At 48.0% G+C, this 24,034-nt stretch overlaps 1 protein-coding gene across 7 annotated transcripts in view; it reads left to right on the top strand.

Annotated features, from left to right (window-relative positions):
* TMCC1 (transmembrane and coiled-coil domain family 1) overlaps positions 1-23,578 on the top strand; it is a 422,180-nt gene extending 398,602 nt beyond the window's left edge. For 4 of the 7 annotated variants that reach the window (XM_069206307.1, XM_069206310.1, XM_069206313.1 and 1 more), the window contains 3 exons: positions 6,218-7,134; positions 16,295-16,430; positions 20,850-23,578. In XM_069206307.1, the coding sequence (XP_069062408.1) occupies positions 6,218-7,134; positions 16,295-16,430; positions 20,850-21,164 (1,368 nt within the window). In that variant the 3' untranslated portion in view covers positions 21,165-23,578. Of the gene's footprint in view, positions 1-3,049; positions 3,245-5,274; positions 5,502-6,106; positions 6,127-6,217; positions 7,135-16,294; positions 16,431-20,849 lie in introns of those variants that run through there. The other 3 variants (XM_069206308.1, XM_069206311.1, XM_069206312.1) reach the window with 3 other exon arrangements.
* Positions 23,579-24,034: the final 456 nt, after the last annotated feature.

Below are 24,034 nucleotides of genomic sequence, written 5' to 3' on the forward strand. Positions count from 1 at the left end.
GATGGCTAGAGGTTTGAATTTGTATACAATACATAACATGGAAATCACCACATTCCTTAAAGAACAGAGTAAAATCAAATGTATTTCTTTGAAAAAGGAGTTTTTAATAATCCAGCAGTAAAACAGAATAGCTAAAATAAAGTTCAGTACTTGCAACAAGAAATGTCTTTAAGTCACAAATCTAAAAAACAAAACCCATTCAGAGGAGCTAATTGAGCAGGAAGTTTGTTGAGGGACAGCAGAAAGGCAAGAACGCAGTGGAACCCTTCCTTAAGTGTGTGGATAGGGTCACATACACCTGCAGCCCTCCCGTTCAGACACTAGCACAGTCAGCCATAGTCGAGCAAGTTCATACTTGTAGGAAAGTATAGATGACCACTTTAGGTGCTGCTCACTCAGGCTGGGTCTGACTGCCTGGCGAGACGGTCTCACACTTCATGGTAGCGCTGTAGCTGGCACCTATGTAGCATTTCAGATCTAGAGTCCTCACTGTTGTATTGTAGTTTTAACTGTACTGGTTGTTATGTAGGAGGCGCTTGCTGATTGGTTTGTGTAGTTTTATGGTGAGTGCTGTCTCAGCCATCTTCCTTGGATTGGTAGATGTGTGATGAGCAATGGATAGTGAGTTCGTAGGTTGTTTAGGAAGTGGGAGGATCAGTCTTGTTTTCAGAGTGTTGAGGGAGGTGCGTTGAGTGAGTGAGGCCTGGACCATGTAGGGAGAGTATTTCTGAATTACAGGTCATTCCTTCGGTTTGTGTTGGTCACTCATTTTCAATGCACTGCTTCTTGTGGTCGGCTCTGATCTCCATCCTGCGCTGCTCTGACCTCCATCCTGCAGTGATTTCCATCCTGCGTTGATCTAATCTCCATCCTGCAGTGATTTCCATCCTGCGCTGATTTCCATCTTGCGCTGCGCTGTCCTCCAGGCCTCCTGAATTTAGATGCTTCACTTTGTTAGTTGCTGTTAAGTGCTCCTCTGACGAAGAGTGCAGTAGGCGCCCTTGCAGATGTCCTGTGCAGAGCTCCAGTCCTGAATTGGTGACCCCTTTTTACAGAACCAGCTGTGAGCTAGTTTAGGGCTTTTCCAGTCTCGAAAAGTCCCCAGTCCGAGCAGGCCAACTACCCGCAAGCAAAACAGAAACTGCCATCAGAGCCTGTGCTGTGCCAGCTCCCTCTGATGCCACTCCTGTAAGTTTTCTGGCACCAAACTAGCTTTGGTGTATGCATTGTTTGCTGCTGTTATCAAGTATCTCGTAGTGGTAGGGAGCATTGTCTCTTCTGGGTGGTTGAGACCTACTTCTCTTTTTCATCAACGAGTGTTGGAAGGTGAAATGTGAAATTCGCTTGTATAGCATATTTAATTTAAATAAAAACATTCAGTGACTTTTTGTAGGCCATGAACCAGCTTTTGGTGAGTGTTTTACCTCCTAAGTCATCTGGCTTCTGCCTCCTATCAGTATTTACAAATCTCGCCTTTATGTGGCGCTGCTGTGCCTGTTTGCTTGTTAATATCCTCCACCATCATAGAAACCAACTCTCCCGAATGAGCACAAACAGGAATAAGAATGTACTCCGCCTCTGTGATTTTTTGGAGAAGGGGTGCTTACATAGCGCAGACCCCTCCGTTGGACAGCGTGGAGCTTTATGTATCCAAGAAGATACCAACCTGAGTGCCATCAAATGACTTCTTTACTTAGCGTGTACCAATGAGAGAGGGAGTCTGAGCTGCAGTGGGAGCTTATTGGTCCATATACTGACAAGGCCTCTTGGCGCTTTTTTCAGCATGAAGATGATGGGATAAACGAGTGCCTGGATGTGGGGGGTTGCTTCCCATTAGTCCAGAAACGTGCTTAATGCTGTTGTCTCCCCTTCCCACAAGTGCCCACATCTCTCTGTAAAACACTATTAGCTCTCCAAAGTTGTCATATGAAACCCAGCGATTTACAAAACGCGTAAATGGAAAACGTATATTTTGAACCCAAGTAGATTTATTTACGAATTATTTTTCCTCGCTACTGTGCTGAACCGGTTTTGTGGCGCTGGATGCTGCCCAGCGTGGCACCGATAGTGTACAGTACGGGATGGCTTCCTAGCCCCCCATCCGGGGCCTGAAGAAGTACCCTCTTCGCTGGCACTGCGTTCAGCGCAGACTCAACCCCACCAGACCCAGTCACCCTTAGAAACCTGCAGACGTGCATCGTGCTGCAGTGACACGCCTGCTCAGAGCAGGACTTCTGGAGGCACTTGTGTCCTGAGAAAAGTTCTGTACTTGTGCCCTCCTGAGGGGTATGCAGTGACCGTGGTGTCAGCTCCCTACTTTAATCCACCTCTCTGTAGTGTTAAACTATAGACCGCGGCCTCTGTCTCCAGTGCTTGCAGCAGGAGGGACTACCACGGGCGCGGATCCGACCCACTGTGCCCAAGCACTCCGAGGCAGCGTGGCTCCGATCGAGTACTCGTGAGCAGTTGGGCTCCTAGGGCCTGCCTGAGAGTGAGACCTGTGTACTTCACTCGATCCGTTCAGCAGGTCTCCCTCCTGCAGAAGCCTAAGGGACCCTCAGCCATATGTCCACCTCACTGCACTGGTTCCAGTGCACTGCCGCTGCAACAAGCGCTGTACGCGGCCTCGAGGCGCATCTTCCTCGCCGTCATTGGAGCCAGCTAGTACTTGACTTGCAATTTCGCTGGCTTTTCACTGTCTCACCAACGCTGGCTCTTAATGAAAAAAGTCTTCACTCGTATTAAAGACTTTGCACCCCTACCAAAAGTGCTGTTACTCTCGGTTTCTTTCTAGTCAAAGAAAAAAGTGCGGGTGCTCGGTGCTTGGCAGCCCAGTTCAGCACAGCAGCCCTCTTTCCCCCCCTCCTTTAGCGCTATATGGGAGCCGCTGCTAGATCCATGCCCAAGCGCTGTACGCGGTACAATATCACAGCTCCCAGGCGCCCCGGGGGCCGGCAGGGACGCGCCCCTGGGATACTTCCCGGTGACTGGACCCGGCCCGGTCACATTCCGTCCCCCGGGCCCGCTTCCCTCGGGATGAGGTCACCGCTCCGTCCGGAAGTGCATGCCGGGTGACGTGCCGGTGTTTACCTCCTCGGGGCGGGGCCGGGCTCCGAGAGTCAGTTTCAGGTGTGCACTCAGTCACTCGGCCGCTGCGAGGCCCGGAGCCGGTCCTGCGCCCGGAGCTCGGCAGGGATGTTCCACCATGCACTGGGAGAAGCTGCTGCGGCGCAACAAGCGCACGGTAGGGTCACTCATTCACTCATTCATTCATTCACGCGGGCCTTCACTCATTCTCGTGGGGGGTGTTCAGGCTCCCCGTGGTTGCCCGCCCGCTCGCCCCGTCTCTTCAGGGTTACTGTCGGTCACTCCCGCCGCGAGCATCCGAGATCTGGGGGCCCGGTGCACGGAAGCCCCGGCACCGCTCCTGCCGACGCTTCTCAGACTGCTCAAAATGTGCTCCCTCCTGACTGATGGCTCCATGCAGCAATAGCCCGGGGTGACTGAGGGATGGGTGGCCGCGCCAACTGTGGCGAGGGTCCGCCGGAGCTCCCAGGCCGCCCTCTCCGAGCAGTGTCACCTGAAGGATTTTGGGGTCCGGGGAAGATAGATTTAGGGAGGCTGGTATGGAACTCTTTTTTTTTTTTTAAACCTATTTCATGGTAATCTAAGACCCCATGATGTCAAATATTTCTAAATATCATGTTAAACTTTAAGAGAGGGTGCGGATGGAATTTCAATACACTTGCGACCTATTTTACCCTCAGACACTCATTTATTATGTCGCATGCATCGAGGGGTTGTATGTTCGGGTCCCCGCATCCCCAAAGGGCCAGGGGTAGCAATGCTATGCACGGACACTGCACATTGTGCCAGAATGAGTCCACTCGGAGTGGTGCGTGGGTTAGGCAAAGTTGGCGGGGCTGAAAGCCCTCTACAGAAACGTCGCCAGTTTGCAAGCACCGGGCAGGTTTGCCCCTCCTGGCATGCGAGAGGCTCGCTCGCCCAGGGACGTGGCGCGCACAGACCCTTCCGTGCCTCCCGCAGAGAGCGGTGGTCAGGCATGCCCGGCCTCCCCTCAGGGGTGTCGGAATGTAGCTCCCACAGACGCCTCTGCGAGGGGCGCTAGTTTATTACTGGACAACCCCCCTCTGCTGTGAAGGTGGAAGCCGTTCAAGTGACCGGGCCTACGGTTTGAGGCTAGACCTTCACTGCTTAGACCGTAAGGAAGGCGTGTCTTTTTTGTTGGACACGAGTTGTGCCCGCCTCAGAGACGCTCTGCGTATTAAGCAGGAGAATGTCGTAGCTGCTTTCACCACGGGCTGTGAGGTAAAGTGTGTAACTTGATTTTGTAGATGGGCTTGGGAGAAGCATGTGTTCAATGTAATTGGGACCTTTCTCCATCAATGGGGTGAAACCTTGGTATGCGGATTTTTTCTTTTCCCATTTAGAAAGTGTTCAGGCCGTAAACTGGGCTACTTAAGAGCTACAACCAAGGCCAGAGTGGGACTGAGGTCAGAAGTTAGGCAGACAAACGTATGCGACGTCTTCCTACTATATTGCCGTGAGGATGTTGTGAGTGTGCCAGTTATCTTTTTTTAATAAAGCTCGCAAGGGTGGAGAGCGCAGGTTAACCTGGGCTCTGCAGCGAGCGTTGAACCCACCGAGCTGTCGCGGCTCTGCCGGGTGCATTGTGCTTGCTTTTCGTAACTTCTGTTGCGCCTTCATGATCTTAGTTTCCCATGTCGGAGCCTGCGCCTCTTGCAGATTGTAGGCACCCTTAAGTTAGTTGTCTTAAACTGGCACGTGTGATCTTGGCATGCACGGTTAAATGGAGCCCTCGTTCCCTTTTCTAAGCTACATGCGTCTGTACGTTTTCTGCCGAAAAACCACGCGTTCTGGTTCATTAATCAGTGACCTGGACTATACTTTTCATTAAACCATAGCAATAGTAGTGGAATGAGATACAAACCACAGATCCTTCCAGAACCGGTTCGGGTGTGGTGATCCAAGTTATTTGGCTATTTTGCAGTTTGAAGACGCAGTTTACAAATACAAATGGCGTCAAGAATGACTAGAGAGGCCGTTTAAACTCTGTCCATGGGGCGGGAATTGAAGGTGCGCGCTTTAAAGAAAGAGCGGCGCATATTCCACCCTGAGCATGCTGCAGGCTGAAGGAGGAAGGTGTCTGATAGGATTAGAGGGTCTGGTTACCCCGTTGTGAGTCCCGGAAGGGGTGGAGGAGGGGCAGCGCCCCCGGGGTAGCGAGCTCATCACTGCTTTAGTCACACTCGGCAGGATCTCGCTGCAGTGACTTCACAAAAAGTCATGCGGGTGTGTTAGCAGTTTTTGTGCAGAGTTTTGCAACGGTGCAGTAGTCCCACGAGGCAGCCCCTCCCTGCTGTGTTCGGCAGAGTACCTCCTCATCGGGGTGGTGATGCCCCCCGTCTTCTGTCTCCACCATGAGATTCTTGCGCTGCGCCCCTGTGCTGGCTGCACAGGTGCGTTTCTTGTAACACCGCTGTGACCTCTCGGGGGCTGGGCTGTCACAGTCGGGTTGTCAGAGGGGTTGGTGAGGGGGGTGATTTAATTTATCTATTTCATGTATGGGGTGTGAGTGCTGGCATTTCCTGGGCAGGGGACTTCTCCAGCCCACAGGCCCAGAGGCTTACCAGGATGCTGGATCTGTGGATTGAAAGTGTTCCTTTTACTGACTAATGTCCCACATGGCTGATGGAGATGTCACTCAAACCCCCTCATCTTCTACAGAGGGCACTCCGACCTTCCTGCAGGGATGCTTGGAGCCGAAGTGTTCGGGCTCCTTGAGGGGGCGTGGGGCCCACTGCGGTAGCCCCCAGTGGTTACTTGAAGTTTTCATCGAGAGTGTTGACTTTAACAGTGATGATCACCAATCCGTGCAGGATGCCCTCGTGGGCATACCTCGTCATGAAGGGGGCACACTGTCGCTGTAAGGCCACAGATGCCCCTCACACCTGCTGTACACTGACTGCCCCTGCCTCAGCCGCCCCTGCAGTGTTTTATCTTGGGCTTTGAATTCCCCCCTGTGACCGCCCCTGAACACTGTAGAAGTGACTGCTGGGCGCACCTTCCTGCCCGTATTTAAAAGTAAATCTTTGTAACTTTCTGATGCACTGCTGGGTCTTGTCCGAGTGAACCTGACATGTGCTTACGTGTGTTTGTTCTCCTTTCCCCGCAGATTGAGAGGTTGGAAGGCAGCACCCTCACCCAGAGCAGCCTGATCGCCTCGAGCACCGATGGCTCCATCAGCGCGGACGGCGTGGACGGGGCCCTGGACCCCCAGCGCACGCGGGCGGCCATCACCCACCTGCAGCAGAAGATCCTCAAGCTCACCGAGCAGATCAAGGTGGAGCAGACCGCCCGCGACGACAACGTGGCCGAGTACCTCAAGCTGGCCAACAACGCCGACCGGCAGCAGGGGGCGCGCATCAAGCAGGTCTTCGAGAAGAAGAACCAGAAGTCGGCCCAGACCATCCTGCAGCTGCAGCGGAAGCTGGAGCACTACCACCGCCGGCTGCGGGAGGCCGAGCACAACGGCATCCCCCGCCAGACCAAGGATGTGCTGCGCGACATGCACCAGGGCCTGAAGGGCGTGGGCGCCAAGGTCACCGGCTTCAGCGAGGGGGTGGTGGACAGCGTCCGGGGCGGCCTCTCCAGCTTCTCCCATGCCACGCACTCCGCCGCGGGGGCGGTGGTCTCCAAGCCCCGGGAGATCGCCTCCCTCATCCGGAACAAGTTCGGCAGCGCGGACAACATCTCCAACCTGGACGAGCCGCAGATGGAGGAGGGCGGCAAGGGCCTGGGGGTCATCTCCAACCTGCAGCCCAGCCCCAAGTACGGCAGCGAGGAGGACTGCTCCAGCGCCACCTCCGGCTCCATGGGGGCCAACAGCGCCGCTGACGCCCCCGGCGGGGCCTGCAGCTCCAAGTCCAACACCCTGGACATGCAGAACTCCGGCTTCGACGTCCTGCTGCACGAGATTCAGGAGATCCGAGAGACGCAGGTCCGGCTGGAGGAGTCTCTGGAGGACCTGAAGGGCCTCTACCAGACGGACTATCGGCTGATCATGCAGACGCTGCAGGAGGAGCGATACAGGTACTTGGGTTTTGGCACTGGTGATGTGTGGTGAATGTTAAATACTGATGAGTAGATTTAATGTCTGGTTACCAGAGGAGAGATGCAGGTACTTGTGTTTGGGCACTGATGCTGTGAGGTGGGTAGACAAACTGATGAGTAGATTTAATGTCTGGCTGCTAGAGGAGAGATGCAGTTACTTGTGGTTGGGCACTGGTAATCTGTGGTACATGCTGACGATATGAAGATTTGATGCCGGGCTGCGGGAGGAGAGATGCAGGCACTTGTGTTTGGGCACTGGTGCTGTGCGGTGGGTGGGTAGACATACTGATTAGAAGGTTTATCGTGCGGCTACAGGAGGAGAGATACAGGTATTTGTTTGAACACTGATGGGTGGTTCATGCTGTTGAGAAGGTTTAGTGTGTTACAAATACAATAAGAGACTTGCTTAGCTAATATGTTAAATTTGGATAGACTAGTTTGTTCTCTCTCTCCTAGCTTCCGGTCAGCCATTTAAAATGCAGTGCCAGTCTAGGGAAGGGACTATGGAAGAGGATGCATGTTTATCACACCAGGCTCAGCACATGCACTTCTACCTACTAGAAACACAGGCTGCCAGTGCAAACGTCTCTGACCACGCCCCCAAAGCCTTCCAAGCTCTCCAAATGCACCTCTGCCTACTAGTCCACTCATGCTGCCAGTCCAGACGTCTCCATGCCCCTCTCGCCTTTCAAGCTCTGCTCGTGCACCCCCACCTGTTAGTCTACGCATGCTGCCAGCCCAGATGTATCTTACCTCTACCCTCTGACTTTCCAGCATCTGTCCGTGCACTTCTCCGTGCCAGTCAACACATGCTGCCAGCCCAGATACACCTTACCTCTACCCTCTAAACTTCCAGCATCTGTCCGTGCACTTCTCCGTGCCAGTCAACACATGCTGCCAGCCCAGATACACCTTACCTCTACCCTCTAAACTTCCAGCATCTGTCCGTGCACTTCTCCGTGCCAGTCAACGCATGCTGCCAGCCCAGATACACCTTACCTCTACCCTTTAAACTTCCAGCATCTGTCCGTGCACTTCTCCGTGCCAGTCAACGCATGCTGCCAGCCCAGATACACCTTACCTCTACCCTCTAAACTTCCAGCATCTATCCGTGCACTTCTCCGTGCCACTCCACGCATGCTGCCAGCAGAGATGCATCTGACCACTCCCCTCTGAGCTTCCAACATCTGCCGTGCACTTCTCCGTGCTAGTCCGTACTTCTCTCACCAGGCGCCCATAACCTTCCAAGCTTTGCCCATGCTCCCCCACCTGCGAGTAAACACCCAGTGCCAATTCAGACTGCCACCTATGATCATGCATCTCAGTCCGAAGAAGTTCTACCTGGAAACTGCAACCAGCTCTGCAGCACATGCTGCCACCCCGGAGAGCTCCCTTGGTAAAATTCAACCTCACCAACCTTTGCCCAGGTGCCCCCACCTGCTTGTATGCGTCAGCTACTAACGCAATGCCACGGCCAATAACATCTCCTGCCAAGCTGTGTCCACGTGCCTTCGTGAACCTTGTTGTGTGTACTCCCGCCTTAGTGCAGGGTCCATCGACCCCTCACAGCATCTCAACTGTACTGTGCCCACCTCCATCCTCCTCATTCACTGCCAACCCTGATAGTTCTTCACATATCGGCCTGGGAAATGGGAAACTTGGCAGGCCTGACCGGTATTAGCCGAACAAAAAGAACAGCAGAAGAAATGTGATATTTATGAAGCTTTCGGTAACGGAGACGCGTTTAGCCAAGCTTGTCTGCATAACCAGCATGACCGTGGCGCCATCTGGTGTATCCTCGGAGCCCTGCACTCAGGGACGAGGCAGCCCACCATGGATCCCCGTGCCCAGAAGAGATGAGCCGTGGGGGCACCGGCCCTGGGCAAGAAGGCCAGCAGGGGCTTTCCGACGGTGCTGAATCCATTATACTATTTTTGCTCCAGTCCAGGAGTATTCGAGAACGCGCAGTTTTTCCCAAAATTGTGAGAACTGTATTTAACATTCTCACTGCAGTCGAGGGATGTGTGAGAAAGGGTTAAATTCTCCAAATAATGTAAAACAGGGTTGAACTTCACAGCGCAGCTTCTGCCCAGAGAGTAACAAACTCTAAGTTCAATAAACTAAATCCAGTGTGGGCTCTGGGCCATGCTGGGACGATACCAGCACTGATGCACGTTTGTTGGGCCATGACGGAAAGGCCAGGGAACATAGACATGTCCAGTTCTCGGTGGTAGGCACGCGTATGCATCAGAATCATCTGCCTGCCATGTGGCTTCCAGGAATTAGGATGAAAGCCTAAACGTCAGGCCGAGCACCGATGCACTCACGTGCTTGGTCATCTCCTGCATGGAAGTTATCTTTACAAAGACTAGCAGAAATCAGTCGGTAGCAGTGTATTAACTGGATGGTTGATATTCCACCTGGTATGCGTCCACCCTTTCCACCCCCTTAGATTTGAAATGAAGAACACTGGTCATTTTGAAAAAAGCAACATAGATTTGAAGGTTTCTATTGCACTTACTACATTTGTGCATTTAATGAGAAGAGTGGGCACTATTTATGAAAAAATAAATCTGAAAACGACCCATTTGTACCCGAGTGGTGGTCACCCAAAAGTGGTGCCCCTGGAAGGTATTTCGTGTTTTATTCACATTCCCAATTTCCCCCCTACAGGTCTTTCCATTTGTGCCCCCATAAAAGAAAGCTCACTGTGTGCAAAAACATTTTCTATAAATATTTTGAACGATTTCACTGCATGAAATAAGTAGATAAGGACATGCAATGAGCTGTTAAGCGCTTCAACGCCTCGTCAAGGGTAATAAGGGCTATATAAAGTACAATGATTAATGTGCTCTGGCTCTTACAAAGTCATTTCCTTTTTGATAACATTGTCCATTTACCTGTCGCACTCAATCCCTGTTTTCGTTGTGTTTACTATAATGTCCAGAACGTGTAAAACGTTTAACAAGCAGAGGAAACTCAGGTTAGCACACTAAGAATGTGAACAGAACCACAAAAACTTTTTCGTAGCTGCAGTCACTAAGTTAACTATAAATACATTTCTCATTTTGCTCAATATTCCAAACGGTACAAAGGACAAACCAGTCTAATTTGCGCCGCGGACCCACATCTGGCCTTCAGGAAAGCATCAAAAACTCATCTTTCCAAAAACTGCTTCCGGCTTCTTCAGCTCTTCTCCTTGTGGCCACAACCACATCCATATCACCAATTTCAAATGCCCTGTTAGACTTAGGGAGCAGTTTGCGCTTTGTGAGTACAGTTCCTTAAATGCAACATTCTTTTTGTGTGTTTAAACCAAAAAAAAACACACTGTTGTACCAAGGACTGATGTAACCCTCGTTCACCTCAGGTCTGTTGGCTGGACCGCAGCCCCCACTCCATGAACCGGGGTAGCGTTTCTCTGCACTGTCTGCACTCTCTAAACCCGGCTCACCTTGTCTGCCTGCCCCAGCACTCCTTTTTGTGCACAGACCCCAGTTTTGTGTATCACACATTGTGTGTTATTGTCGCCACTAATGAAAGGGTGGAATATCTGGGCTCGTTGTACCTCCCTCGAGGCATATTTGAGCTTTGCCCATGTTTAGTTCCTGCCAGACCCGGCCCATTTAAAGCTCCCTATTTAGTCCAGCAGCGCCCTTAATGGGAGTCATTAGTCACCTTTCAATATAGCACCTTCTACCTCTTTTGTGTGGTCCTTAAATGGCTTCACCGCTCTCCCATGATTGTTTTCACATGAAAAATCCGCAAGGCCAGTAGCTCTGCACAAAAGTTATACTTTTTGGCTCCTGAGGAATTATAATTAAAATTATTTAAACTTTATCGAGAGGGATCCCGTTGCATAGTAATGTTTGTGCTGATTTGGATTTCTAGATTTGTTGTGGGCATGGACACCAATTGATACATGTAGTCCTTGTAACATGGAACGAAGCAGTGTTTCCTGAAGCGGTGGTTGTTGGTTTCTGCCAATTGGATATGTTTGTGGTCTTTGGCATGCCACGTACTTATCCAGGCACTAAGACAGGTGGAGTTATATCTTATGTGAGTCGCCAGAGAGGTCCCTATAGGCGGGCTTGTACTCTGTAACTCCACCATACAGGACCAAGGCTAGGGGTCCCCCAGTGGGTGACGTACGTCATTGCCTACACTTAGGAGGTCCCCAGTGTGCATGGACTTGTTACCTCCAGAGAGGTACCTCTAGGTTGGCACCTATAGGCAGACTTGTACTCTGTAACTCTACCATACAGGACCAAGGCTAGGGGTCCCCCAGTGGGTGACGTACTTCAGCGCCTACACGTAGGAGGTCTCCAATGTGCATGGGTTTGTTACATCTTTAAGGATCTCTTAGATCAGCCTGTGCTCCAATGCGCTCAGGCAGCAGGAAGGTTAGTGTTTGTCGTCTCCACATGGGACCTTCTACAACCCTCAGCAGACCCAGAGTCTTGGTCCATTATGGTCAACCCCCAGATACCATTAAACTTTGATTGACAATCCATGGTCCTTTATGCATTTAAACCTTTTCTTGATCGCGCAGTATTAACTGTTCCTTGGCAAGAAGCTCGGGGACCTTGGGCAACACGTTTCATACATGAAATGAGACATTAAGCTGATTGCTGCTCACAGGTATTTTCAGGTTGACTGGTGACCTGATGCCAGTACTCCTCACACTGCCTCTCAGTTGGCTGCCCGAAGTGGCCTGAGACATGCACCTCGCCTCCTGGACCGCCCACAGACGCAGATGAAAGCCAAGGGCTCTGCTCCTTGCCTGTATATTGACACAGACATGTATACCTGTGTAAACAGTTTATTTGTCTTCTGTGAATCAGTCTTTAGCTAGTCTCATTATGCACAATGTACCCAGCGAATGTGAATGTCTTTGGAAATGTTGACTTCCTGTGTTTGCCAAGTTTCACCTACATTTAGGTGTTATCACAGTCGCTAGTTTCAGCTGTGATCATGGGCGTGTTTCCGGCTCGACTTTCAACCTCCTGGACTTGCTTGGCTATGCTGCAGGTCCTGTTGGATTTTAGCAGCGCAGTGTCGGATGGCATAGGACTCGTTTGTTTTGTTTCTTTTTAATACAAATTGGCAGCAATTACCGATGAATATGTGCAAGTCAGGTTCTGTGATCTCCCACTGCTTGATTAGCAAGTCATTCTTTAGCTCAGAGTAGAAGTGCTTGATGGCAGTTGATCTTAAAGCTTTTATTGTGCCGTAGCATTGTTATAGCACTTAGTCCCATGTGAGAACACTGAAGAGCTTACCTACACATAGAGCAAGCAGTAGTAGGTGGTTTGCAATGGTGTTCTTGTTTCGAGCCAACATGGGAGGTGTTAGGTCATGAGTGATTACCACTCAGGTGCTGTTATCGTGCTATGGGGTGCAGCACCAGCAGGTGTGATGGGTGAGGATGCGAGAGAGTGAGATTTCCAGACAATAGTTGTAATAGGGACTAAGGCATATAGATGGCTTAATAGCACCAGCCTAGGCTTAGTGGTGGCGCGATTCTATGTCTTTACACCAAAAAAAGGTGAGTAATGAGGGAAGGCCCAGCAACCCATTTGACAAGGTACACCAGGCAGAGATGTTGTTGAATGCCCAAGAAGGCGCCAAACGGCAAGAGTGGGGATTGGTGAAGAATAGGAGCCAGGAACCATTTTTTATGGAAAGGGTAATTGCAACTGAGAGCAGAATTCAGTTTTTAAAAAGCCCGGATTCCACATACTCCACCTGCCCAGTGTAATGCAAACTTCTGACCCAGAGTTCATGCCTTAAGCTACCCAAGGTGGATTAGGCCCAGAAGGGGGAACCCTAGTCCGATCATGGCTCAGAACCTTGCCAGGCTGGAAACCCTGCGCATAGGGTGAGAGACGACATGCTTGCTAGGTTACTGCCCTCTTAGTGAAGGAGTGGGTCGGCCTGCCATTTTTCTTGCCCTCTCTACAACCCTAATGCTGATCTTAGATCCCAGAGCCCCATGCTCTTTTTAGTTCAGGTAAGGACTCACTCTGCTGATTGAACTTCAGCCCATAATTCACTTTTATTATTAGTAATGACTGTCACTTCAGGGTAAAAAGAGAGAATGTGGCGAATGGCTTACTGGTGAGTCCATTGTGTCCGGTAGGACAGCACTATGGTAGAGTTTTGTGACTTCCTGTTGTGTTCAGATGTAGTCCAGCTCTCCCCCGACTATGATTAAGAGTGTCCCATTCCTGTATTTAGGTGCATACATGTTTCTCTCCCTCATCCCACCCTCCACAAGAGGAATAAAAGATCTGAAATCAAGTGCACCCGTAGACGCCTGTGGGGTTTATATGGTGTGGGGGTGCACACGGTTGGGCCAGAGCTTGTTTGGGAAAGATTTGCCTGTCAATAACTGAACTGCAGGTTAGGGGTCGAGTTGCATTGACGGAGGTCTGTGTGTGATTCATAGTGTGGGATTTGATCTGCCTGTTGTGCTGTAGAGCCACCATGAGGTGGATGACAGTTCTCTGCAGTGGTGAAGGCCCTTGAGCTTCTGATGAATAACAGCCTGACTAAGGAAGATTATATAAAGTTTCTGACATTGAAAAAGCTGGGTGGGTGTCCAGGGCAGCACAGTTTGATTGAAGAGCATTGGTAGAGTACTGTGACGGTCACATTACTAAAACAGAAGGGAATTTACTAAAAGTGAAGATTAGGGGGCAGTGACAGAAGCCAGGAGAGGCAGACTCAAGCAGTAAGAGGTCAAGGTTCTAGTGCATGTCCTGTTTGGATGTGTAGTTATTTTTGCATGGCATTCATCTGTTAGTGCATGTACAGGTATGCTCGAGAATCTCTCAGCATTCGTCAACCGTCCTGATGCGTCTATTAGTGTATGAGCAGGTCTGCTCATGCAAGTGCAGGCTTGCTCTGGAATCTCTCTGCTTTCGGCAACCATTCCGATGCATCTGTTAGTGCATGTGCAGGCCTGCTCTGGAATCTCATCACTCGGCAACCAGTCTGATGCATCTATTAGTGTATGTGCAGGTCTGCTTATGCATGTGCAGGCTGCTCTGGAATCTCTCAGCATTCGGCAACCAGTCTGATGCATCTATTAGTGTATGTGCAGGTCTGCTCATGCATGTGCAGGCTGCTCTGGAATCTCTCAGCATTCAGCGACCAGTCTGATGCATCTATTAGTGTATGAGCAGGTCTGCTCATGCATGTGCAGGCTGCTCTGGAATCTCTCCGCATTTGGCAACCAGTCTGATGCATCTGTTAGTGCATGTGCAGGTCTGCTCTGGAATCTCTCAGCATTCAGCAACCAGTCTGATGCGTCTATTAGTGTATGTGCAGGTCTGCTCGTGCAAGTGCAGGCTTGCTTTGGAATCTCTCTGCTTTCGGCAACCAGTCCGATGCATCTGTTAGTGCATGTGCAGGTCTGCTCTGGAATGTCAGCATTTGGAAACCAGTCCGATGCATCTGTTAGTGCATGTGCAGGTCTGCTCTGGAGTCTCTCAATGTACGGCAACCAGTCCGATGCATCTGTTAGTGCATGTGGAGGTCTGCTCTGGAATTTCAGCAATCGGCAACCAGTCGGATGCAGCAGTTAGTGCATGTGCAGGCTACCGTGGAATCTCTCAGCATTTGGCAATCAGTCCGATCCATTTATCACTAAATGAGGAAGTCTGCTCTGGAATCTCTCAGAACACACAGATCATTCAGAGAATTTCCAACTAGACGAGGCACAGCTGGCGAGAGCGCGCACCTCTGCATTTCTGCATTTGTGGCTGGGGCTGGGGTTGAAGTGGGTGGCCATGATAGCAAATTTGTGAGCTGATGGAATTATTGTGATTGTAGGCAGTCAATAGAGCTAGTCTGCGACTTGGCCCTATGGATCGGGCAAGAAACTATGCCAAGCGTTGTTGACTTACACCTTATTCGTGTGTGCAGCATAATGCTGAGGTCTGGGATTTGATCATAAGTGTTGACTGATTGTGCGATTTTGATTGTGGCTAGTGTGGCACTTTCAGAACGTCCGCTCTTTGGATGTTGGAGTTGAGATTTAGCTGAATAGGGAGTTGAGAGATTCTGTAGTTTTTTTCCATATCTGGAACTTTGTATCCCTTACCCTGCTTACCAGATGGAGTTTTTGGCATTCGTTGCAGAGGGCAGTTGAGTCTAATGAGCACACTGTTGGTGTAATCATGGATGTGAGCCATGGGAACGAGGTCCAGGTGGGCCATGTGCTGAGAACTAAGTGTCACTCACGTTTCTGTCACCCAGCCCCCCTCGTTTATGAACCAGGCTTCTTTTATCTCATTGGTGTGATATGAGGTGGACTCTGATCTCAGCGTGAATCACCTCTCCCAGGAAATGAGCAGGTCTGGTTCAGTCACTTCAGCACTCCTTGCCTGCCCCTGCTGATGTCAGACTGTTGTATCCAACATGCGGCGCTGGCTTGTGATTGGCACAGCTGCCACGGCCTCGGTGCTGCTTCCGAAGGTGCCTGGGGCACAGTGTCGAAGACAAAGGTGAGGCCCACTTATCATGAGTCTACTTGACACACTTAAGCTCCTGTGCACCGGTTGCATAGAGCTCAAAAGGAGTTCTTAAAAAAGGATTTACTGGAGAGGCAGATATAATCTACAAGGGAAAACCCTATTCTGTTCATTCCTAAAGGTAGTAAAGTAAGTGGTTTTTGGATGTTCAGTTGAAAGATGTCTCACCCAGAGAGAGAGAGAGAGAAGACCCAGCTCAGGAAAGAGGAGACCCTGTTGCACCGTCGTACAAATGTTTATTCTAGATAACTTAATAACAGAGGTTTTTGTAGAGCACACATTAATGGAACATGGTTGGTGCAGCAGTGGCTGACAAGGTGTGGCACAGTAGCACTCTTAGATGTGGAGGTGGAGAAGAACAGACCCTGCTGAAGGGACATAGAGCAGAAGCACCATGGTTTGGGAGAGAGGTGAGAGCAGAATTTCAGTAGCGCATAGGAGGCCAGGTAGAGTTGGGGCGGTAGCATGTTAAGGGGCATGAAATCGCAAACCACCGCAGGGCTGTGGGTGGAGACAACAGAACGTCAGACGATGTCCTTTTCCGGTTATATACCTTTTTACCAGAGGTCTAATTTCACCGGACCGCTTTCACTCTTCAGGTGTGAACGTCTGGAAGAGCAGCTGAATGACTTGACTGAACTTCACCAGAATGAGATTCTGAACCTCAAGCAAGAGTTGGCCAGCATGGAGGAGAAGATAGCATATCAGTCCTACGAGCGAGCCCGAGACATACAGGTACGTAAATAAATAGATAACATGTACTTATTTAGCACAGACTCCCTGTAGTGGAACACGACAGACATAATAACTTTGCTGGAGGAAAGTCTTGTTCTCCCTGTGTTCATTTTTCTCAATGTGTGTGAGAATCTTCTGTTGGAAAAAAGGTTGGTTATATGATGCTACAACGCATGCCTTTATATCACACATGGTTTTTCCATGCAGCCTTACTTCGTTTACCACTTTTAAACTTTATATATATTTTTTTTGGGGGGGGGAGTGGGGGGTTGCTCACTTACCCCCTCTTTTTTAAATTTATTTTTTTACACTCCTAACCTTCCTCCACGACTAGCCACCCCTAAACCCTAAAATTCTTTACCTCCTTTACCACTTCACAAACTTACATTGTTGAATTACCTTTTACCACTACCCACCCTTAAACCCTCAAATTACCTTTACTGCTATCCACCTCTAAAATTACTGTCACCTCCTTTTACCACTATCCACCCTCAAATTCCTTTACTGCTATCCACCCCTAAAATTATGGTCACCTCCTTTTACCACTACCCACCCATAAACCCTAAATACCCTTGCCAGCCTTCACCACTACAGAACCTTAAACCCTAAGATTACTCATCACCTTTTACCATTACTCACCCCTTAAATTCAGCCTTACCGTAAAAAAAAAAAAAAGTTTTCCAAAAGGACTGCTGACATGATGACCGTATGCGTGGTTCAAGAGATTGGCCTTGAGCAAGTATTTACTTTGGGTCTAAGGGGAGACTCTTACCATTGCAAGTTTAGTAGAAGTTGAATTTGAACTTGTCTTGCTTTTGTGGTTCAGTTGTGTGTTTGTAACAAACCCAAGTAATCATCAACCCCCAGTGATGTCTGTGGAGTGAAGAACTTTAAATTTAGGTAGACATCAACCATCCTTGAGACTGTATGGTGGTGGTGTGCACAATCGTTCAGGAGACCTTGTGTCTGCAGCAGTTGGAGACTGTTTTGTTTTTTAGTAGAAGTGATGAGAGCTTTTATTGGATCAACACAAGTCAAGTCCTGCCTGAGAAATATTCGGCAGGCAGGATTCACACACCGTACCTTTGCACCAATTTTACTAACAGGAGAGTGCCACACCACACCTTTGCCAAGCTGGCATTGTTCTGTTTTTTGTTTCTGACCCATAAACATATGATTCTGCACTGACTCTACTAGACAGTACTTGCTGCCACAGTATATACTGTAAGACTTCTTTCTTAGTTTTGGTGGGCTGTCTTTTAAGGCCTATGCATTCATAATACTAATGTAAACCTCAGAGAGGTTAAGGCCTGGTAGGCCAGAGGATTTGTTGGATCCATGTTTCCTTCTGTAATTAACCCCTTCCACCTTAGTTCTTTATCAAAATGCAAATCCCCCCTTTTAGTTCTGTAGTAGCCTTCCTCTGGAAGGCATCAATGAGAAAAGTACCAGGACATACTCTGGTTTAAACTTAGGCTTCCTCCCCACTATATGCTTTCTGACGACTGACCTGTCCTTCTCCTACCCTCTTAAAAACCTTGCAATCAGAAAGCTTAATTGGAGAAGGTAAAATATCTGACATAAGTTGTTCCCTTAAGTAACCTTGCCTGATATTGCCCCAGCACGTTGTCTTCTAAAACCTTTCTATCACCAGTACACCCTCACCTTTTCTATTTAGAAAGAAAGATTTTCGTTCCTGTTGGATTTGTTCCTTCTGTTTTTATTGGTTGTCTGTCTTCATGCACCCTCACTTTTGCACAAGCACTTGGGTGAAGTGATGCCCCATCAGGAAATTTGTCACTGGTTTGTTTAAGAGAGCGGGCAGTACCACCCCACAAGAAGATTCAGCCTTTTGAAATACCAAATACCTTGAAAAGTAAACCAAAACTTTAGAAATCTGTTCTCCGAAGAGGAAGAGAACATGCAGTGTCGGCAGTATTGCACATTGGAGCTTCCAAGATGGCACTCGCTCGGTGACAATTTTTGCCGCAAGTGGAGTTTAGGTCTCATGTACGCCTTTCTGCCCATACCACTTCTGCCCAAAGTTTTCAAGAAGATCATGAACGACCAGGCCCAAGTAATTCTTTTGGCTCCGGACTGGGCATAGAGAGTCTGGTATTCAGAGCTTCTGAAAATGAACATCGATCCTCCGATCAGATTGCCCCTTTGGGAAGATCCTCTGTCGCAGCAGCAGTGGAGGGTTTTGCATTCAAACCTCTCAACTCTGTGCCTTTATGCATGGAGATTGAATGGTGGCAGTTGACAGCCTTCAGCCTTCCTCCCGAAGTCTGTAAGGACATTCTGGTAGCCAGGCGTCCCTCCACCAAGACGTTATACGCCTGCTGTTGGAGGAGATTTGTAGATTGTACAGAAGGATCTATTGATACACTTTCTGCCACTCTCTCTGATATCCTTCTCTTTATTCTATCCCTGGCCACAGCAGGGTTCTGCATTGGACACACTCAAGAGATATCTATTTGCTCTGTCTGCTTTTCTATGGCTGCCTGATCAGCCTTCCTTGTTCAAATCACCTATTGTGCCTAGGTTTCTTAAAGGGCTTGTACATATGTTTCCTCGTTCGCTCATTGTCATGCTTCAGTGGGACTTAAATCTAGTTCTCATCTATCTTATGTATGCTCCCTTCGAGACACTGCACAACTGTCCCCTCCGGCTCTTCACCATTAAGACAGCGTTCTTTGTGGAAATAACATCTGTCCAATGGGTGAGTGAGATGCAGGCTTTGTCATCTTGTCTCCCTATCTCACAATGTTTCCGGACAAGGTAGTGCTTCACACTCATGCCTCTTTCCTCCCTAAGGTGGTGACCTAATTTCACCTGGGTCAGACTACCACTCTGTCCACCTTCTTTGCTCCCCTCATCCCTCTAAGAAAGAGGAGCGACTCCACTGACTGGACCCAAAAAGAGGGTTGTTGTTCTACCTTGACTGCACAAAAGAGTTCTGGGTGGATGACCAACTCTTTGTGAGGTACGTGGGAGCCAAGAAAGGCTGGGCAGTGTAGAAGTGAACCATTTTGTGCTGGGTTGTTCTCTGCATAAAGCTCTGCTACACTCTGGCCAAGAAACAGCCTCCTGTGGGATTGAGGGCCCATTCAACCAGGGGCAAAGCTGCTACCACAGTGTTAGCATGAGTTGTACCAGTCCTGGACATCTACCAGGCAGCAACATGGGCGTCTCTGCACATGTTTGCCAAACAATACTGCCTGGACAATCAGGTCTGTAGAGATGGGCATTTTGCCTATTCGGTCCTGCCGTACTTTTTAGTCTAAAGTGAATTTGTCCGCAGCCCACTGCCAGGAGGTTATTGGGTATCTATTCTAAGATAAGGAATCTTCAGCTTGAGGTCTCTATCAGATGAACAAGTTGCTTACCTTTGGTAACACATTATATAGTAGAGACTGTCTGCAGATTCCTTATACCCACCCATGCCTCCCCACTCTGCGGACTCCCTTACTAGGGTTGAGGGTTGTCCCTTTCAGGGCCCTAGTTTTGGCACAGACAAAACTTGTCAGTTTCTTCCATGGATCTGCCCTTCTGGCGTGGAAGTTTGTGAAAAAGTAAGTGACGTATGCGCACCTGGTGGTGCTTTTATAGGTGGCCGTGATGCCATAGACGTCTCCAGCAATGCCAAACCGATGGCGCGCAGGGCTATTGCTCAGCCAAAGGTTCCGGATTCCAAGCTGATACCTGGAAATTCTAAGGTTAAGAATCTGCACCTAGATAGTCTCTACCAGATAATGCATTACCAAAGGTAAGTAACTTGTTCTTCGTTACTTAGAAACTCATTTTTATATCACAGACACATCTCGAAGCAGCAGTCGTAAAGATTTCTTTCTGTATACAATGCTTCTGTGAAATAATGCATTTAGTCTGTGATGATTTGTGGTGCTTTTGGGATTGTCGAATTGTCCCTCATGCGTTGTGATGCAAGCACTCCATATGAGAAAGAATGAAGACCAAACAACCAATAGCGTGAGGTGATGGAGAATTACGTCAGGGGTAATAAGTGCTATACAAATAGAATTACATTTCAATTTGAATAGCATTTGCTGACTGTATTTTACTTTCTTAAACCCATGCATTTTTGAAGCACTGGAATATCGACTTTACCAGTGTGAGGAAATGTCAAAATAGGTCAAATATACCCTTGAATGTATTGCATAATTTCCTTCAATTTTATATGTACCATAATTAGCCTTTTCTTGCCAAATAATGAATCAACTCTGCCCTTAATTTGGTCTCCCTCTGACATACACATGTAGTGGCTCTGGTTTTATTTAGCTTTATGCTGGAAAGCAGACCGTGATGGGCATAACTTAAATTCCTAATGTTATTCCTTTCTTGTCATTTAGAGAGTGATGCTGAGTTGCTTTTAACATGTCTCCATTTGGTGTCCCACAGGAAGCTCTCGAGGCCTGTCAGACCAGGATCTCAAAGATGGAGCTCCAGCAGCAGCAACAGCAGGTGGTACAGCTGGAGGGGTTGGAGAATGCCACTGCCAGAAACTTGCTTGGAAAGTTTATCAACATCCTGCTCGCTGTCATGGCCGTGCTCCTTGTCTTTGTCTCCACAGTGGCCAACTGTGTTGTGCCTCTGGTCAAGACCCGGAACCGGACCTGCAGTTCTCTGTTTGTGGTGGTGTTCATTGCCTTTCTCTGGAAGCACTGGGATGCCGCAGCCAACTACTTGGAACGCTTTTTGGCGCCCCCTAGATGATGGGTTAAGTGTGCGACTAAGGAGATAAGCACCCACCTGTTTGCACGGCGACTGCACTACCTTGTGCCACCAACACTATGACTTAACTCCTCCAAAATGAAGGAGCCCGAGTGGATTTGTTTACATTTTAGAAGGTTTTTTTGTCCTCCTTGAAAGATACATGGCAATAGTGTTTTATAGATTTTCTTAGAAAAACTTTTTTTTCAGGGGTAAGATTCCATGAATGTTTCTTGGATAAAGCGATCCTCTGAGACTCCAAATGTGATGGTTGTTGAGAGAGAAAAAAGAAGTAAAGAGAAGTATCGATCAATTCGGAGCACGCCAATGGGTGAATGAAAAAGATGGCTTTTAATGACTGTCCTGAACTCCTAAAATAATAGTGAGCACGACTATTGTCCACGACCGGTGCCAGACCTTGGCTAATAGTAGAGCTTACTGCTGGGCCTCCTGCTCTGCTGTGAACCCCAACCACATTCCAGGTTCAGATGGATATCTTCATAGGTTTTTGAGTGTTGCCTTTGCAGGAATCTGCTTGGATCTCACTCTTGCAACCGTCTTTTGGTACCACATTTAGGGGTACGGATATGTCATGCCAACTTACAGAGAATGTTGCAGTGAATCACTGGTCAATAAATGAATAATATCCTTGAGATTTCAAGACTATTTGTAGGTCTCGTCCACTTTTCCTTTGGTTCTACGATTGCAGAGGCTCATGTCCTTCCGATATCAAAAGACGTAAGGGTAGTTTGTTGGCTGGCATGGTGAAGCTGGGCATGAAGATGTTCTTCAGGAGTTTAAGGGTAGAGCTGTAGCTTGTACTCCATATGTTACTGAAAATGTTACTGTTTTTGTGGAGTTTTTCCTTATCTCCTGTATGATCCAAGTGAGCGATAGTCGTAAACATAGAACATTTTAGCTGATCTGGTTTTTGGAATGTGGCCATTGTCCATGTGGCAGATATTTGGTAAAGGTATCACTTCCAATATTGTTGCCAGTATATGAGATGACCATGTTTTTAAAAATAGAATTACCAATATGAAATGCAGCTATTTTTAACTGTGTTCAAATTCAGATATCATTATTTATAAACTCTAAAGCAAAACAGATTGCTAACACTCCCATCTCTTGACAAATAATACTGTAGTATAGACGGTAAATGAAAATGTTCTGATTTTCTAACTGGCTTTGTCAAAGAAAAATGCGGTTTGTCCTGACAATGAAACGAAGTGGACTAAAATCTCACCACAATTATTCTTAGTTGTGTACATGTGCACAAATAATCAGCTCCTTCTGTGCATCTGGCTCCCTGGTGGTTGTAAATGAAGAACTGAATTTCCAGGGAAGCTCAAAGTGGATTACAGTTTGCCAAAAAAAAAAAAAAACAATAGTTCAATTATCTTTTAAGTCCCATTGGTAGGCATTATGGAACATGTTATTCTTTATGTTCCTCCTATTCCATTTCATCCACACTGCTTGGATGAGAGTAGAGCAGATGTACATTAAAGCCTTTGGATTCCTCCCTTTTACTCTATTGAAGCCTAGAGCTGCATTGCTACATCTTACAGTTCTTGCCTAAATCCAGAAAACTCTGGTGAATTTGAAAATTGAGCTCTTGGATTGTAAAGCATATTAGAGGATAAAGCTGAAGGCCTCCCTGGTAAAAAGTCTGCTCACTAAATGTCTCCAAAAGGGTCTTTCTGTAATCCTCCTGTTGCTTTCTCCAGATAGGAAATTATGTCTAATAAAATAATGACTTAACGCTCATGTTGATCTCAAAATATATTTTATAATTTTCTGTGGATTTAATTTAAGTAATGAAATGAAGCGGGCACCTATTTAGAAGAAAGCAGTACATTTATCAGTAATGTATCAGTAACATTTTCAATAGCATGGTGTGGAGGGAATGGGAATTGATGCCGTTGTCTACACAAAACCTTTGGGGGTCACTCCTGTTTCTGACACACAGTATCGGGGATGCCACTTTCCTGGATGCATTGCCTGTGCCAGCTTGTTTAATGCCATTCAGCAGGAGACTCAGTCACCGTCCACGAGAACGAAGCGGGAGACCTCAACCGCTCTGTTTGCTGCTCGAGAAGTCAAGTCTTTCTGATGTCACTAGCGATCTGCACGTATGTGCTGGCAGTATTTCTTGAAGTGAACCTTTTGAAGTTGTTCATTACCCTCAGCAAAGCCCTTGGCCGCACTTTTTCTATCTGTACATAAGTATGTATATTCACAGATTTAAAGATGATGATCCGTACGAACATACTTGAAGAGCGCAATGCTCCGACTCCCAGTGCTTCCTCGTGCTTTCCAATAGGATTCTTTTTTATTGTTAATATAATTAAGATGATGTGAGAGGGGCGTATGGGAGGGCCTCTCTTTGTCTAAATAAAGAAATGTTTTTAAATGAAGACACATTCATTATTGCATTTCAAGTGAAATGGTTTTAACATAGGCAACGTTTTATGTAATCTGTAAGCGAGTGTCACTTTCATGAATGAATGCCATTTCTGAGCTAAATATGGCATGGCAGACAAATGTGTCCGTGTGGCTAGTGATTGTGTGTTTGTAGAGACATTGTATTTTCTTATTTGCAGTGAGTAGATATTGCCTTTTACAAACACATAGAAGTTGCTTTTCTTTTTCCATCTTTTATTTTATCACCTGTCTTAAAATCTCTCTCTCAGCCGTTAGACATGTCTTCCATTTTTGGCACACTTTCTGAGACCTGTATGTGACATTGGAGGCTTAATATTCCTTTAAGTCGCCCTGGAAAACTGCACGTCTTTGATCGTTTGTGGAAGGTAGATTTTGATCTGATTGATCAACGCCTACCTAAGACTGTGTGAAGTACCTCTACCAGGTGT

The sequence above is a fragment of the Pleurodeles waltl genome, chromosome 9 (assembly GCF_031143425.1).
Source record: "Pleurodeles waltl isolate 20211129_DDA chromosome 9, aPleWal1.hap1.20221129, whole genome shotgun sequence".
Lineage (NCBI taxonomy): Eukaryota > Metazoa > Chordata > Amphibia > Caudata > Salamandridae > Pleurodeles > Pleurodeles waltl.